Raw genomic sequence first — 19,629 nt, 5'->3', positions numbered from 1 at the left:
TGAAAAGTCAGAAATATCAAATTACATATCCATAATCATCGGTTTCAGACAACACACACCAACGAAAGTCTAAGAAACCTAGCTCAGAAAAGTAAAAAATAGCAAACTAGTCATCCCAAACAATAGGTTTCAGACAACATTCACCTACGAAATACTAGAAAACCTTAGCTCAGAAAAGCCTGAAATAGCAAACTATACATCCCAAATCATAATTTTCTGACTACGCATACCTATGAAAGGCTAAGAAATCCAGCTCAGAAAAGTCGAAAATAGCAAACTACACACCCCAAATCATAGGTTTCAGACACCACACACCTATGAAAGACTAAGAAATCCAACTCAGAAAAGTCAAAAATAGCAAACTACATATCCCAAATCATAAGTTTCACTCAACACACACCAACGAAAGGCTAAGAAACCTAGCTCATAAAAGCCTGAAATAGCAAACTACTCATCCCAAACTATTGGTTTCAGACAACATTCACCTAGGAAATACTAGGAAACCTTAGCTCAGAAAAGCCTGAAGTAGCAAACTACACATCCCAAATCATAGGTTTCAGACAACACACATCAACGAAAGACGGGTGCTCGGGGAGAGCCTTTGAGGGTCTGTGGGTCCCTTGAGGGACGGTGGACCTTTGGGAGCTAGGGGGGACGTTTGGTGACCGGGGGATTGGCTTTGGGGGTCCGGGGATGGCATTTGGGGGTCTGGGGGGCCTTTGGGGCGCCGGGAGGGCCTTTGGGGGTCCGGGGGGGGGCAGTTGGGGGCCTGGGGTTCATTGGGACCCCGTTGGTCCTTTGGGAGCTCGATGGGCCTTTGGGGGGCCCGGGGATGGCCTTTGGGGGTCTGGGTGGGCCTTTGGGGGCGCTGGTGGCCCTTTGGGAGCTTGGGGGGCCTTTGAGGGTCCGGGGGGACAGTTGGGGGCCTGGGGGACATTTGGGGACCGGTGGAGGGCCTTTGGGAGCTTGGGGGGCTTTTGAGGACCGGGGGCTTCCTTCGGGGTTGGGGTAGGAGGATTGGAACCCTTTGGGGTTGGGTTAGAGGACCTCACAATACTGTTCAAATGAAACTTGTGTATTATAACGACCAAACTCAAAACCTCCTCCAAAATCTCTTCAAAATCTTCTTTTAAAATGTCTCTATCTGTTTCGCCGAAATAGTTCCATAACCTGTCTAAAATGGTTTCGCCCAAATAATCCCTAAACGTAAATTCAGCGTGTTCCTTTGTTATTGGCATCTCTGCGCTAACGCATTTCAAATTAATATGAAACCTTTTCGCGCGCTAAAACAATTCATCGCTAAGATGTTTCTTGCCTAATTGTTTCCATGGCCTGTGGTTATTAATATCCTTTGGAGTTCGACCAGTAGAACTGTTCCCGAGGCAAAGACATTAATGATATGGATCTATTCCTGGAGAAATGTTTCTAGGCGGAAATTTTTAAAGTCTGACAGATGATGTCATTGATTGATTGATCTGTCAAGAAAGGGGAAATTAATTTGTTGTTTCTAAGGGGAATTATTGAGTCACGATAGGTGGATTGAGGTTGACAGCACAGGTGTTCTGACTCGTGACAGCACCACGTGGTTTATGGTTTTCTCAGTGAGAAAGTTCCTGTTTTTTCAAATTCTCACTGACAAAAACCATAAAAAACATACAAAAATGTGAGAAAGTTCCTGTTTTTCAAATTCTCACTGACAAAAACCATAAAACAGACATAAATGTGACAAAATTCATGGTTTTTCAAGTGAGAAAATTCCTGTTTTTTCATTCTCACTGAGAAAACCATAAACCACGTGGTCATGTTGGGATCAATAGGGTCACTTCTACTAACAACTCCTTCTTTACGAAGTGCCCTGGTCTAAAAGAAATAAATCATGCATAGTGCCAACATCGTTCTTAACTTAGGCAGCGCTTTTGTGCTGCCTACGTTTATGTAATCTGAAATACCAAGGACATAAAAATAAAACTAGGTAAACTTGCTCCTAAGATTCATTTGCACCAATTTTGGCGCGAAAATTCAGACACTATTTTCTTTTTTATGGTATTTTGTACTTTATATGATTGTCTTAAACAGTCTTGATCCTAGTATCATAATCATAAGATAATCTGTTGCTAGAACCTTAAACGCAATTTTTCTATTTCAATTTTTACATAGATTCGATATATCCTTAAATTAATAATTTTTTGGCCTAATTTATGAAAAGTAATTGCGTTATACATGTAAAGGAGATTATCCGTGAGCTAGCTAGCACGGCTGGTTTAGCTTTTCATATGATATTCAAAAACTAGTGAGAAGTTTTTCTTGTTAGTAGCTTTTAGCGCCAAATTAAAATTATTACACTCATGGCTTTAAGACAACAAATTCTATTACTTTTTTATTTTGTAATGCGGTAACTTCATGAAATTAATAGCATTTTTGAAGACCTGGCAAAACCATAATTGTGATCCCATATGCCAGTTTATTGAGACAAGTTGATTAGGGCAGTAGAAGCCTTCTTAATTTTCAAATAACTCTCTCTCTCAGTTGATATTAGCGGTAATTTTGTTCCCTCTTATGAACCACCTTCGCTTTCCGTTGGATATTTGCATCTAGCGCTTTTTTACGCTAAGACACGAATTATCATTCTATTCCTGGATAAGACTACCAATAAGCAATACATACACAAACATACACAACATACACACAATACATACACAAACAAATCTTCGGTTTCCAATTTCATCTGTGGAGTTTCAAAATCAGGCCTGCTGTTAATTGTTCCATTATCACCCCAGATAGCTTTCACGATTCCTTCAAGTCTTTCTTGAACCTTCCTAAGATCTCCCTCTGGGTTCAATACATAATACGCCTTTTGGGGATTGCAACCAACAGCTGTTCCATTCAGTTTCAGGGCTTTTATTCGTTCAGCTTTATGTCGATCTAGCAACATTTTCAAAATGCTTAAAGATGGTACACGAGTTACTGACTGGTTCTTCAGACATTCAAGAGACTCCCAGGGCAAGCCTTGCATGACCTGAAAAGATACAATTATTATATTATAAATATATCCAAATAGAGAGGTTTGTTCATTGAGCGCTATATTTATAGCAATCCCGTTCAAGTATGAGCATATACAGGGACAACCTTTAAGAGAATTATACAGGCTTTCAAGAGGTGGACTATGGAGGAAGGAGCTTTCGCTTTCTGTTCTATTTTATATATTTCTCGAATTACATGATTCTTTGTTATCCATAATTTTATATAAGTCATTTTCTTTTCAAATATTGCCAAACTTATACACCCGCCCCCCTTCCCAAATCAAACAACAACAAACAATCGTAAATGTCCGACACAAAGTTTACAGCGTTTTTCTTGAAAAGTGGCCACTAGCCTCTCCCTACTTTTGAAGATAGGCCTTGTCAGAGATCAGCCCATTGTTTTGACTAAGTAACATGCGAGGCGTCTTCTATGTGTTATTTATTTTTGTTTCCTCCTCCAGCTACTTCTTACGGAATGAATGATCTAAGAAACTTGGGCAGGGTTGGAAATCAAAATCCCTTGTTGATTTTAAACGATCGAAAGTGATCAGTCGGTAATCAGCTCTTGTATCTTTTTAGCCCCCGGGCACTTGATACAAACAAGTCCAAATTGTGGACTGAATCGATACAAAACCTGCTAAGTTATGCAAATCGTGGCAAACACAGACAAATCCTTGACTCGTTAAGGAAACAAGCCAATTCTGGACTCAGTGCAACAATGAGGTAAAACCGATGGCAAAATTATTTTATGGTAAATTGTCCGGATACGGGGCAATATGCCTAATCTTAACCAACCAACAAATTAACAGATTGCTTAAGAAATTACAAATTTAAATATAAAATGTTTATTTAGGCATAAAATTTCTATCTATTTATATAAAAAGAATAAAAAAAAACGTTTTGATAAATCATATCCTTATCAAACAGTAAAATTAAACAAAAAACCACAAATACTATAGTTTATAAAATACTTTCCTTTTCCTGGAATCTTTATTACGACTTATTTTGTTGTTGATGAAGCTTTGACAAATAAAACTACACTGTTGCATCATGTCACGAAGCTGAAGCTTTTTTAGAAAGGTCTGAGTTGGTTTCAACAAACTAAACGGATTGATCAAGAAATAACAAATTTGATTCTAAAATGTTAATTTAGGCATCGAATTTCTATCTATTTGCATAAACTGAATAAAAAAAGGTTTTGATAAATCATATACTTTTCAAACAGAAAATTTAAATTCAAAGTCAGAAATACTATTTTTCTTATAAGAAACATTTCCGGTCCTGGAATCTCCATTACGACTTTCTTTTGTTGAAGCATAAGATTATAATTAATCTTTTAATATTATGATGTCATAATCGTAGGTTCTAGCCAGTTCGTTTCTTACGATTCCAATTAAGAAAAAGCCATAGGCTTTTTCCAGTTTGTAATACACTAAGTTACAATAATCCGGGTTGCAGCGGTAACTGGCAACCTAGTAAGAGACAATCACGCCCCATCACGCCCCATCACAACCACGCAACTAACACCTCTTCCACGCCCATAATTTACCGAAACACATCCAATCCAAATTTTTAGATAACCATTTTGTTCAGCGCTATTAATTTCCACATAGAAATTATGTTTTTGAGGAGGACCCTACCCCACAGCCCATAGGGAAAGAGTTGTAAGTTATGCTCTTGGGGCATATAAGGTTTTTATGAAAAGCGTTATTGTAGAAACTTCAAAAAAGGCTCATAAAATTGAAAATTCAAAGGGCTAATGCCCTTTTTAATATTCGAAAGTGATTGGTGAGCATCTAACCCCCTCTCACGCCCACCTTTTCCCTAAACACATCCTATCAAAATTTGTAGATAGCAATTTTGTTCAATGTAGTTGAAAGTTCTGGGAATAAGGTCTTTGAGGATGATAACCCCTCCCCCGGCCCCTAAATTTCTCGTGGCAAGGGTTGTAAGTTATTCCCGAGGGGCATATAAGGTTTTAATAGAAAGAGTTGTCGTAGAAACTTACAAAAGGGATCAATTGACTAGAAATTCAAATGGATAGTGCCCGTTTAAATACTCGAAAATGATTGGTAGGCAACAAACACCCCTTCCACACCCACAATTTTCCGAAACACATCCAACCAAAATTTTTAGATATCCATTTTGTACTATACTGTTCAGTTACTATGGGCTGGAAGTTTGTTCTTTACTGTAAACCACTGCCACTCAGATCAATTAAAAAGAAGAGACCAAACAATCAAACGAATATTTCGCCCGTTTTAAACAAGGCGTCTTCAGCGTAGAAAAAAAGCGAAAAAAATCTAGAAACGAAAACTAAAATAATATAGCCTAACTAAAAAATATAGATAAACTAAAAAAGATTAACTTAAAAAAATTTTAGTTCTTATTTCTAGTTTTTTTTAAGAGTTTTACTGATCATAGACCCGTTTGTCATCTTGATTTTCATTTCTTTGTTTTCGGCACAAAATTCCGCACAAGATAGACCACTAATCCCTTTTTACCATTTTTTGTCAAAGGATAGTTTCAACTGGAGCCCATTTGAAACTAGGATAGTTTCATTCCAGTGTTGCGAAATTCCAATGCATGCTGTTTGAATTTTTCCGCAAAAATACTGGAAAAAATTGTCCACAATTAACAAAATATTGATGCGATTTTCTAAAAAGCCCAGTATGTGGGAATTAAAGGTAAAACTTTTTAAACTGCAGCAGAAGCGGAAAATAAACCAACTCGCCAAAAGAATTAATGTCAGCGTCCTGAGTTACAGCCGAAAAGTAAGTATTGGCAATAGCTTTCTTTTGCAGATTCAAAATACAAACAAAAGTGGTGCTGATCCAGAACCTACAGGAAAACCTACAAGAATATTGTCAAAAGTGTAATAGATTGAAAACCTACATGAAAATATACACATGAATTGCGCAAGAAAAACCCATGCTTGAGACACTGTATTTACACGTGAATATTTTAAAAGTTGGCACACTAAAGTCGAGGTTTTTTAAACTTGGCAATGTATAATGTAGTCAAGTATGTTTTGAGAGTTTGGTCGTAATAATGTAATTTAAAGCAAACAGGTTTTTTTCTCTTTTTGTTGTCAATTGCACAATGAGTGTACGTCATGAATTCACGTGTACATTCTTAAAAAAACTGGTATGATATTAAGTAGTCAAACATGTTTTGGGGGCACGCACGAAATTATGTAACTCAACATCCGTTTTTTTATTTGTCTTTGAAAAACTGTATAAAATGTTCATGCACTACAATTCAATTTTCAATATGTTTTAACACATCGATTATAGTACACTGCATATTATTAACTTTTAGAACAATGGATTCGTCAATTGTCAATATGAGTACAGCTTATTAAATTTATTTATTTATTTACAGATAAAACGAATTTACCAGTAAATTCAAATTTCAGGGGAACTTAGCCCCCCTCCCCTCCAACAATACAAAACTTTAAAATATAATGAGTATATTCGATAGAAACGGCAAAGCACGCTTTTTTCTATTATGTAAAACAAAAACCCACTCCTTAATTGCTGTGTTACGACCATAATTCCTTAGTTTTAGTTATTTCGTTCAAAATGTGGCTTTTCACATTATCAAAAATAGAGTTTCCGGTCTAAAAGTATCTGTGTCTAATCCTCTGAAATTATTAATACCATATGTTGAAGGATAGCGGCAAGGGTCTCCTTGACAAATAGATTCTTTTCAGGGTCAAATTAAAGGTGAGTAAAGCCGCCGGACCTCAGGTCTAAACTTAAGGAGGGAATATAGGTGGGACCTACAATTTATTCATCGGTAATTTTGGACTATGTTATTTTAGGAGAAAATTCTTAGTACTTTCCAAAGCCTAGTAGGTAATATCTTGGCTCATTGTCATGAATTGAAACCTGTTTCTGTGATCTTCATCCTTCAAAGTGAAATTTTGAAAGATGTATCTATTAAGCAATTAATTTTTTAAAGCATATTCCAGCCTAGATAGCATACTAGGACCCCAAGGCTGTTCAGTATGATGAGTGCATGTGCGCGAAGGAATATTTGAGCAGAAAAATATTGATTTGTAAAAAGTAGCAGGCATCATAAAGTGCTAATAGTTATAGCACTACAAACATCAGAATTGACTTTATATGTCAAATTATATTATGCTGGGATGATTTTGAAATCCCCCTTCCCTCCAAACTCAAAATTTTTCAAATTTTACTTTAAAAGCTTTTCTCTTTAAATATTTCTAAAGTGCTAATAGTTATAGCACTACGAACATCAGAATTGACTTTATATGTCAAATTATATTATGGGGAGATTTTTTTAAATCTCCCTTCCCTCCAAACTCAAAATTTTCCAAAATTTTACTTTAAAAGCTTTTCTTTTTAAATATTTCTTAAGTGCTAATAGTTATAGCACTACAAACATCAGAATTGACTTTATGGGTCAAATTATATTATGGGGAGATGTTTTTGAAATCCCCCTTCCCTCCAAACTCAAAATTTTTCAAATTTTACTTTAAAAGCTTTTCTCTTTAAATATTTCTAAATTGCTAATAGTTATAGCACTACGAACATCAGAATTGACTTTATAGGTCAAATTATATTATGGATAGATTTTTTTTAATCCCCCTTCCGTCCAAACTCAAAATTTTCCAAAATTTTACTTTAAAAGATTTTCTTTTTAAATATTTATAAAGTGATAATAGTTATAGCACTACAAACATCAGAATTGACTTTATGGGTCAAATTATATTATGGGGAGATGTTTTTGAAATCTCCCTTCCCTCCAAACTCAAAATTTTGCAAATTTTACTTTAAAAGCTTTTCTTTTTAAATATTTCTAAAGTGATAATAGTTATAGCACTACAATCATCAGAATTGACTTTATAGGTCAAATTATATTACAGGGAGATTTTTTGTAATCCCCCTTCCCTCCAAACTCAAAATTTTACAAATTTTAATTTAAAATCTTTTATTTTTAAATATTTATAAAGTGATAATAGTTATCGCGCTACAAACATCATAATTGACTTAATAGGTCAAATTATTTTACGGGGAAATGTTTTTGAAATCACCCTTCCCTCCAAACTCAAAATTTTTAAAATTTTAATTTAAAAGATTTTATTTTTAAATATTTCTAAATTGATAATAGTTATAGCGCTACAAACATCAGAATTGACTTAATTGGTCAAATTATTTTATGGGGAGATGTTTTTGAAATCCCCCTTCCCTCCAGACTCAGAATTTTCCAAAATTTTAATTTAAAAGCTTTTCTTTTTAAATATTTCTAAAGTGATAATAGTTATAGCACTATAAACATAAGAATTGACTTTATGGGTCAAATTATATTATGGGGAGATGTTTTTGAAATCCCCCTTCTTTCCAAACTCAAATTTTCCAGAATTTTACTTTAAAAGATTTTCTTTTTAAATATTTCTAAAGTGCTAATAGTTATAGCACTACAAACATCAGAATTGACTTTATTGGTCAAATTATATTATGGGGAGATGTTTTTGAAATCCCCCTTCCTCCAAACTCAAAATTTTCCAAAATTTTACTTTAAAAGCTTTTCTTTTTAAATATTTCTAAAGTGCTAATAGTTATAGCACTACAAACATCAGAATTGACTTTATGGGTCAAATTATATTATGGGGAGATGTTTTTGAAATCCCCCTTCCCTCCAAACTCAAATTTTCCAAAATTTTACTTTAAAAGCTTTTCTTTTTTAGGGATGTTGAGGTGGATTCATACAGTTACCCTCCCTCCGAAAAGAGACCAAGATGGGGTGATATCACATCGAAGCAAGCTGCAAGACCATCAATCATCAGATATGCTGGTTCCATTACAAGTTATCAGGACCAGCCAGGAGCCTCTCAAGCCAGTGTCAGCTCTGCACAAACCTCTATGCAACCTGGCAGAAAATTCAAGAGAAAATGGATAGATTCTCATAATGCATCAATCTCATCTAGTCAAGATCGGGGGCTCACTCCCTATCAAACATTGCCGGGCCCTTCACGACCAATGCAAGGCGAGAATGATATGGCCCCTACAGCTCTCGACACGCAAGCTGCAAATTTAAATGTGAGTTTTCAAATATTATTTCTCGCTAATGATTCTTTTTCCCAAGTCAATTTGAAGGAGTGTGTGTTTGCTGTACATGTGCTACTTATTTTTATGTAGACCCGATAATTAAATAACGTCGTAATGATTTTTGTATGTATGTGTGTGTGAGCGGTGAATGCGCCACATCTAATCTATAATTCATTTAGTTATTATAATTAACATTGAAAATTAAATAACGAATTATTTATTTTTGTGTGTGTGTGTGTGTGTGTGTGAGCTGTGCTGTCACCTAATCTACTCTATAGTTATTTTATATATTATAATTAACATTTAAAATTCAATAACGACGTAATGATTGTTGTATGTGTGTGTGTGTGTGTGAGCAGTGCATGCGCCGCGTCTACTCGATAATTCATGAAATAATGCTTATTTCACATAGAAAATAAAACCTTTTTTCTACAGATTAATGATATAGCACCACCACCATTGAGTGATGAGACATCAGCATTTACTGGACCAATTCGTTCACCACCAACGGAGTTCAGTGATGGACCTACATTAGTTCTAGAGAATATGGAATGCGTAGAGGTTTCCTTAATGGTGTTTTTGGGGAAATGGACGACTTAACCTGTGATATTGACATGCTTGAGGATCCGGAGTGGGCAGATAGTTTTATGCGTGAGTATTTAGGAGATGTTACTAGTGCATCTGAACCGGGTCCTCATAACGAAATTCCAACACAGGACAATACAGGCTGGCTCGATCAATTGTCCCCAAACACCTTGGAATATGTGCTATCAGGCTTAGGGGACCTCATGCCATCTCATACCAATGTTATTGAACAAACTGGGGATGGAGCTATTGACAATTCTGTGTCACCCCCCACCATTCCGCTTAAGGATATAGCTTGTACTAGTAGTAATACAACAACAGCAACACAAGTATCCCCTCTTCCAGATTTTTTTCTGTCCAACTCTGCCTTGCACCACACAAAGGTCTACAGCACCAAATCCGGTGATCCCTTCAACTCTCTAGTGTCCTGGGATATAATAACAGATCCCTCGGACATTACACATTTATATACTAAGAAGATTCGAGCCATTCTTGAACAACAAATGGGGGTGTGGGGAGTGGGGGTCAGTTTAAAAGCATCAATAGCACTAAAAATATTTTTTTAAATGAAAATACGGGTGAGATGTATTCGAAATACTTGCACACAGAGATGTTGGCAATTCACCCGCATTTATCAAATTATGGGGAGGTTTTTCTAAATTGGGCTAATAGTATTAAAAGTAAGTGGGAAAATTATAACGAGGGGGGTAGTGGATCTGTGGTTTTATTTATTGAAAGTTTAAACGTTAATATTTGTAGATTCAAAAAGGATTTTAATGTAAGAGGTGGGCATGGGGTAGGGTGGGCAATTGAATTAAAATATCATTCAGATTTAGAGGGGTGTAAGGGGATACAACGAATCTTTTTCGATACGAGGCTACAGTGTTTCAAGTATGCATTTTTAATTGCAGCATACAGACCACTTCGAATAGATGCATCTAGGAAAAAGTTGGATGAAATGGCAGTTAATGGTAGGGAGGGTTCAAAGTTCCCCAAAGTAGATTTTAATTGTTTAAATGGTCAATTTACTATGACAATAAAAGGAATAGATATTTTTGAGCGGGCTAATGCACATTTAAAGATTGGTGTCACGGTGTTACAGTATGAAACAGAATTTGAAGAGGGTCAGCGTTCCGATAAGAAGGGTGTATTATTTCTCGTGCGAGCTCCTTCAATTGAATCAGTAGAACATTGGGTGTGGCTTCTATACACCCCACCCACAGACTCCGATTCAATTGGAGCAGAATCATCCCTATGTGAAATGCTTTAGTATTTCAATGCGTTAAACAACACCTACCAAACCTTATGAGTTTATATACACAGACACAAAACTTGCCTACGCACAACTCGTTAGTCATATTTACTTCAGGTTCAAACCTAATTGCCATGTATTCGTTTTTACATATGTAAAAACGAATCAAACACTACTTATGAGTTTTGCGATACTCATACACCACATGCTCAGGGCCACCCATAGAAGAAATTTAATTACAGATTTATCAAACGTTGCCATGCTGCCAAATAACAAGAGGTCAATAAACCTCTAAACATACTTTTCAGTTTATTGATTCAAAACTAAAATTTATTACAGAATCTTTATATAATAAAATTTAAAACAGAATCATCCCTATTTGCCATGCTGTAATATTTCAAGATGTCAACAAATCCCTAAACATCTTTCTCAGTTTATTGATTCAAAACCAAAAATTACCACAGAAACACCATAGAATCTTACTTTTTTAAAATTTAAATCAAAATCATCCCTATGAGCCATGCAGAAACATATCAAGATTTCAACAAACCTCTAAACATCTTTCTCAGTACATTGATTCAAAAACAAATTTTACTATGTAATAATCATAGAATAAAATTTATAACAGAATAATCCCTATTTTCTATGATGTAACGTGTAAAGATGTCTACAAACATTTAAACGTAATTTTTAGTTTATTGATTAAAAAAAAAAATTTAATATAAAATCACTATAGAATCAAATTTACTATAGATTCACCCCTATCTGCCATGTAGTAACGTATAAAGATGTCAACAAACCTTTAAACATACTTCTGAGTTTATTGATTCAACACCAAAACTTACAACAAAATCACTATAGAATCAAATTTACTACAGAATCGTCCCTACTTGCCATGCTGTAACATATCAAGAAATCGACAAACATCTAAATATCCTTCTTAGTTGATTGAATCAAAACTGAAATTTACCAAAGGTTCAATATAGAATCAAATTTACTATAGATTCACCCCTATCTGCCATGCTGTAACGTATCAAGAAGTAGACAAACATATAAAAGTAATTTTTAGTTTATTTATTCAAAAATAAAATTTAATAAAAAATCACTAAAGTATCAAATTTACTGACGACTCATCCATATTTACCATGCAGTAACATATAAAGATGTTGACAAATCTATAAACATTCTTATAAGTTTATTGATTAAAAACAAAAATTTACAACAGAATCAATATAGAATAATATTTACTATACATTCACCCCTGTCTGCCGGACTGTCACGTATCAAGAAGTCAATAAACCTTTAAACGGACATATCGGTTTATTGATTCAAACTAAGAATTTACAACAGGTTCACTATAGTATCAAGATGACAACAAGCTTATCCCTATGTGAATCGCTGTAAGGTATCAATAAGTCAACAAACCTCTAAACATTTATTTCAGTTTATTGATTCAAAACCAAAATTTTCTAGAAAATCACTATAGAATCAAATTTACTACAGAATCATCCCTATTTGCCATGCTGTAACATATCAAGAAGTCGACAGACCTCTAAACGTACTTATCAGTTTATTGATTCAAAATAAAAACTTACTACAGAATCACTATAGAATTAAATTTATTAACGATTCATCCGTATTTTCCATTCTGTAACGCTTTAATATGTCAACAAACCTATAACCTTCCTTATTGGTTTATTGAATCAAAACTTGAATTTTAATCAGATCAAATATATTAACAGACTTACCGCAGAAGCAACCCTACTTTTCTTACCCTAACGTATCAAGATGTCAACAGATCTATAAACGTAATTCTCAGTTTATTGATTAAAAACTAAAATTTGCTAAAAAATCATCATTGAATCAAATTTATTACAGAATCATCCCTACTTGCACTGCTGTCACACTTCAAAATGTCGACAAACCTATAAACGTTCTTATTATTTCTTTTATAAATACCTAAAACTTACTACAGAATCAGAATAGTGTAAAATTTACTACAGGAACATACCCACTCGCAATATATACATAAATAAATGTGTCAAAAACAAAATGACACAACTACCCAGAAAATTTATAAACATAAAAATCAAGCTAAAGGATTCAAAACCCTATATGCTATACTGTAACGTATCAAGAAGTCGACAAACCTCTAAACGTACTTCTCAGTTTATTGATTTAAAACCAAAATTTACTACAGAATCACTATAGAATGAAATTTACTACATAATCATCCCTATTTGCCACACTGTAACGTATCAAGATGTCCACAAACCTCTAAGTGTCCTTCTCAGTTTATTGATTCAAACTTAAAATTTAATACAAATTCACTATGGAATACAATATACTTCAGAATCGTGCCTATTTGCCATGCTTTAACGCATCTATATGTCGACAAATATATAAATTTACTTCTTGGTTGATTGATTAAAATTTTAAATATAGAACAGAACCACTAACGAATAAAACTTACTACAGATGTATCTCTACTTGACTTACTTTAACGTATGAAGATGTCAACAAACCTCTGAACATCCTTGACAGTTTATTGATTCAAAACTAAAAATTACTACAGAATCACTATAGAATCAAATTTACTACAAAATCACCCCTATTTCCAATTCTGTAACATTTCAAGATGTCAACAGAACTCTGAACGTACTTATCAGTTTATTGATTAAAAACTAAAACTTACAAAATAATCAATATAGAATCATATTTATTAAAGAGTGACCCCTCTCTTCAATGAAGTAAAGCTATAAGAAGTATAAAAACATATTAACTTACTTTTCATTTTATTGATTCAAATAATAAATATACTACAGAATCAAAATAAAATCAAAATAACTGACGCCTCTTAAATATATGAAAGGAAGTAACATATAAAGATGTCGACAAACATCTAAACATCCTTCTAAGTTTATTGATTCAAAACCAAAATTTACTACAGAATCATTATAGAATCAAATTTACTATAGAGTCACCCCTGTCTGCAGGACAGTCACGTTTCAAGAAGTCTATAAAACTCTAAACGTACTTCTCGTTTTACTGATTCAAACCCAGTATTTACAACAGGTAAACTATAAAATAAAGTTGACAAAAAGAATGTCCATAGTTACCTCGCAGTAAGGTATCAAAAAATCGACAAACCTCTAAACCTCCTTCTAGGTTTATTGAGTCAAAACCAAAATTTGCTACAAAATCACAATAGAATAAAATTTACTACAGAATCAACAATATTTTGCTTACTGTAACTTATATAGAAGTCGACAGAACAATACAAGTACAACTATGTTCATATATTCAAATCTAAAACTTACTTAATAATCCCCATATAGTCAAATTAACTAGAAATTAACATCTATCTAAAAAGAAGTAATGTATAAAGAAGTCAACAAACCTCTAAACATCTTTCTCAGTTTATTGATTCAAAACAAAAATTTACTAAAGAATCATTATTAAATCAAATTTATTTCAGAATCATCCCTATTTCCAATACTGTCACGTATCAAAATGTCGACAGTCCTATAAGCTTACTTCTCAGTTTATTGATACAAAAATGATATTTAATATATAATCAAATTTAATACAGAATCATCCCTATTTGCAAGCTGTAACATATCAAGATGTCAACAAACCCCTAAACATCCTTCTCAGTTTATTGATACAAAACCAAAAATTACTACAGAATCACTATAGAATAAAATTTAATAAAGAATTATCCCTATATGCCAGGATGTAATATATCAAGATGTCGACAAACCAATAAACATCTTTATCAGTTTATTTATTCAAAACAAAAATTTACTACAGAAACACAATAGAATCAAATTTACTAAAGAATCATCCCTATTTGCTATGCTGTAACGTATAAAGAGGAAGATAAACATCTAAACGTATTTCTCAGTTTATTGATTCAAAGATAAAATTTATTACATAATCACTATATAATCAAATTTAAAACAGATTCATCACTATTTGACATGCAGTAGCATTTCAAAATGTCAACAAATCACTAAACATCTTTCTCAGTTTATCAATTCAAAACTAAAAATTACTAAGGAATCACAGTAGAATCAAATTTACTAAAGATTTATCCCTATTTACTACGCTGTAACGTATCAAAAAGTTGAAAAGTCTCTTAACGTAGTTTTTAGTTTATTTATTAAAAGCTAAAATTTATAACTTATCCACTATAGAATCAAATTTACTACAGAATCATCCCTATTTGCATTGCTGTAACGTATCAAGAGGTCGACAAACCTCTAAACGTACTTTTCAGTTTATTGATTCAAAACTAAAATTTACTACTTTATCACTATAGAATCAAATTTACTACAGAATCATCCCTATTTGCCATGCTGTAACATATCAAGATGTCAACAAACCCCTAAACATCCTTCTCAGTTTATTGATTCAAAACCAAAACTTACTACAGAATCACTATAGAATCAAATTTACTACAGAATCATCTCTATTTGCCCAGCTGTAGTATATCAAGATGTCTAAACAACACTACCACTATTTAACAGTTGAACAATTCAAAACCAAATTATAAGAAGGAATCACAGAATAATAAAATTTAATAACGACTCAGACCTAGTTTATGCGCTGCAACGGAACAATATTTAGACAAGTCTATAAATGCAATTATAAATTCAATTATTAAAAAATAAAATTTACTAAACAATCAAAATATAAACACATTTACTACAGAATATTCCCTATTTGAAAGGCTGTAAAATATCAATATTTCTACAAGCCTCTGAACATCCTTCTGAGTTTATTGATTCAAAACCAAAATTTACTACAGAATCCCTATAGAATCAAATTTACTGCAGAATCATCCATATTTGACATGCAGTAACATATAAAAATGTCGAAACCTATATTCACATCCTTATTAGTTTATTTAAAAAAATACACAATTTACTACAGAATCATTATATACAAATAATTACTATAGAGTCCAACCTATCTGCCATGCAGTAACGTTTCAAGACGTCGACAAACCTCTAAACTGCCTTCTTGGTTTATTGATTCAAAACTAGAAGTTACAACAGGACCAGTACAGTTTAAAATTTACTAAAGGAATATCCCTACTTGCGACGCCCTAACATATCAAGATGTCAACAAACCTCTAAACATCCTTCTCAGTTTATTGAGTCAAAAACAAAACTTTCTAAAAGACCTATATAAACTACTAGTGTTTATAGATTCACAAATCATTGCTTTAAAGCCATGTTAAAAAAGGTTAAAAGCCAAATAATTGTATTTCTTGGTTCTAATATTATAACCTGTAACTTACTACAGAATCACTCTCTAGATAAGTATAATACAGACTCATCACTATTTGCCATGCTGTAACATTTCATGATGTCAACAAATCCCTAAACATCATTACCAGTTTATTAATTCAAAACCAAAACTTAATACAGAATCACTATAGAATCAAATTTACAACAGATTAATCCCTATTTGCCATGCTGCCACTTGTAGATATTTTGAAAAATCTCTTAACGTAATTTACAATTCAATTATTAATTAATTTAAATTACTACAGGATAACTAAAGTATCCAATTTACATTAGATTCTCCCATATCGTCAAGGCTGTAACATTTAAATATGTCGACGAGAACCTAAACATCCTTCTGAGTTTATTGATTCAAAACCAAAATTTACTACAGAATCCCTATAGAATCAAATTTACTACAGAATCATCCCTATTTGCCATGCTGTAACATGAAGATGTCAACAAACCCCTTAACATACTTATCAGTTTATTGAGTAAAAACCAAAAATTGCTAAAGGATCCACATAGAATCAAATTTACTATAGATTCATCCCTATCTGCCATACTGTAACATATCAAGAAGTCGACAGACATCTAATTGCACTTCTCAGTTTATTGATTCAAAACTAAAATTTACTACGAAATCACTATAGAATCAAATTTACTACAGAATCATCCCTATTTGCCATGCAGTAACATATAAAGATGTTGACAAACCTATAAACATCCTTCTAAGTTTATTGAATAAAAAACAAAATTTGCAAAATAATCATTATCGAATAATATTTACTATGGATTCAAACCTGTCTTATGTACAGTCGCGTATCAAGAAGTAGACAGATCTCTAAACGGACTACTCAGTTTATAGATTCAAAACTTGAATTTACAACATGATCCCTATAGAATTAAGCTTACATAAAGATCATCACTATTTGCAACGCTGTAAGGTATCAATAAGCCAACAAAACTCTAAACATCATTTTTAGTTTATATGTTCAAAACCAAAAGTTGCTAGAAAATCCATATAGAATCAAATTTACTACATACTCATCCCTATTTGGCTTGCTCTAATATATCATGAAGTCTACATACCTCTAAACGTACTAATCAGTTTATAGATTCAAAATTAAAAATTACTACAGAATCAATATAGAATTAAATTTATTAACAATTCATCCCTCTCTGCCATGCTGTAACGCTTAAAGAAGTCTACAAACCTCTAACAGGACTTCTCAGTTTATTGATTCAAAATTAAAATTTAAAAAAAAATCAATATAGACTCAGATTTACTAAAGAATCATCCATATTTGCCAAGCAATAACATATCAAGATGTCGAAGAAACTATAAAAATTCTTCTAAGTTTATTGATTCAAAACAAAAATTTACAACAAAATCATTATAGAATAATATTTACTATAGAGTCACCCCTGTCTGCCGGGCAGTCACATTGCAAGAAGTCGATAGACCTCTAAACGGACTTCTAGGTTTACTGATTCAATCGCAAAACTTATAACATGATCAGTATAGAATAAAATTTAATAAAAGATTGTCCCTCTCTGCAATGGAGTAACAATTAAAGGTGTTTACAAACCCAAAAACTTACTTATCAGTTTATTGACTCAGAACCTACACTTGATAAAGAACCATCCTTGAGGCACATTTAATGTAGAATCATCCCCATTTGACATGCTTTAGTATATCAATTGGTCAAAAAACCACTAAACCAATTTATCAGTTTATCAATTTAAAAAAAAAACTGAAGAAGTAATCAAAGTATAAACAAATTAACTACCGAATCTTCCCTTGTTTCTGCGCTGCAAAGGAACGAGATTTTGACAAGTATATTAATGCAATTTTTAATTCAATTATTAAAATAAATAATTTACTAAACAATCAATCTAGAAACAAATTTAATAAAGATTCTTCAATATGTGCAAGGCTGTAAATTATCAAGATGTAAAAAAGCCCCTGAACCTATTTATGATTTTATTGATTCAACAATAAAATTTACAAAAGAATCCATATAGAATCAAATTTAATTCAGAATCATTCCTATGTGCCACGCTGTATCGTATCAAGATGTTGACAAACCTCTTAACCTTCTTCTAAGTTTATTTAATAAAATCCAAAATTTACTAAAGAATCATAATATAAACATATTTACTATAGACTCAAAAATATTTACCGGACTGTCCCATTGCAAGAAGTCGATAGACCTCTCAACGTACTTATCGGTTTACTGATTCAAACTCAAAATTTGCAACAGGATCAGTATATTATCAAATTGAAAACAGGAATATCTCTATTTACCACGGTGTAAGATATAAATAAATCTACAAACAAAAGAAAACCATTCATGTTGTACTTAGTAAAAACCAAAATTTGTTACAGACTCAACATAGAATAAAAATTAATGACGAATCATAAAGATGTTCAATAATTTACCTTATATAGAAGTAAAAAGAAATATAATAGTCATTCAAATTTCATAGTTTAAAAACAAACTATTTATTAATAATTAATATATAGTCAAATTTAATTAAAACTAAAATCTCTGTGACAATATGTAATTTATAAATATGACGAAAGACCTATGAACATATATCCAATTTTATCGATTAAAAAAAAAAAGTTAATACAGAATCATAAGTAAAAAAAATTTATTTAAGAATCATAACTAATGCCCATACTGTCACTAATCAAAAGGTCAACAGACCTCTAAGCTTAGGTATCGGTTTATAGATTAAAAAATAAAATTTACTACAGAATCACTATAGAATCAAATTAACAAAATAAACATCCCTCCTTGGAAGGCTGTAATGTTTAAAGAAGTCAACAAACCCCTAAACATCCTTCTCAGTTTATTGAGTCAAAACAAAAACTTAGTACAGAATCACTATAGAATAAAATTTACCTCAAGATTATCACTAGTTGCCATGCTGTAAAGTATCAAGATGTCAACAAACCCCGAAACAAATTTCTCAGTTTATTGATTAAAAAAAAAATTATTATACATAAAAACTATAGAATCAAATTTACTACAGAATCATCCCTATTTGCTATGCTGTAACGTAATAGAGAAGAGAATAAACCTCTAAAAATCTTTCTCAGCTTATTGATTTAAAACTGAAATTTATTACAGGATCACTATAGAATGAAATTTACAACAAAATCATCCCTATTTGCCAACCTGTAATGTATCAAGATGTCCACAAACCTCTAAACGTCCTTCTCAGTTTATTGATTCAAAACCAAAATTTACTACAGAATCACTATAGAATCAAATTTACTACAGAATCATCCCAATTTGCCATTTTGTAACGTATCAAGATGCCGACAGACCTCGAAATGTACTTCTCAGTTTATTGAATCAAACTTAAAATTTAATACAAATTCACTA

At 32.6% G+C, this 19,629-nt stretch overlaps 1 protein-coding gene across 1 annotated transcript; it reads right to left on the bottom strand.

The window, feature by feature from the left end:
• Window positions 1–1,903: 1,903 nt before the first annotated feature.
• Window positions 1,904–19,167, bottom strand: LOC148943372 (uncharacterized). Its single transcript, XM_089101112.1, has 3 exons — window positions 19,144–19,167; window positions 2,697–3,016; window positions 1,904–1,940 (listed from the first exon to the last, which is right to left on the bottom strand). The coding sequence occupies exons 1-3, from the start codon at window positions 19,165–19,167 to the stop codon at window positions 1,904–1,906; spliced, it is 381 nt and encodes a 126-aa protein (XP_088957238.1).
• Window positions 19,168–19,629: the final 462 nt, after the last annotated feature.

This window comes from Artemia sp. Qi Xiang Cuo, chromosome 15 (assembly GCF_049724085.1).
Source record: "Artemia sp. Qi Xiang Cuo chromosome 15, ASM4972408v1, whole genome shotgun sequence".
NCBI lineage: Eukaryota > Metazoa > Arthropoda > Branchiopoda > Anostraca > Artemiidae > Artemia > Artemia sp. Qi Xiang Cuo.
This window is presented reverse-complemented; position numbering and strand designations above follow the sequence as displayed.

What these genes read in the sequence shown, in the direction of transcription:
- LOC148943372 (XM_089101112.1), bottom strand. Translation starts at nt 19,167, where the DNA reads ATGGCAACTAGTGATAATCTTGAG. An exon ending in CAACTAGTGATAATCTTGAG is followed by an intron (nt 3,017 to 19,143) that starts GTAAATTTTATT and finishes GTATCTTTTCAG; the next exon opens with GTCATGCAAGGCTTGCCCTG. An exon ending in GAAACCGAAGATTTGTTTGT is followed by an intron (nt 1,941 to 2,696) that starts GTATGTATTGTG and finishes TTGGTATTTCAG; the next exon opens with ATTACATAAACGTAGGCAGC.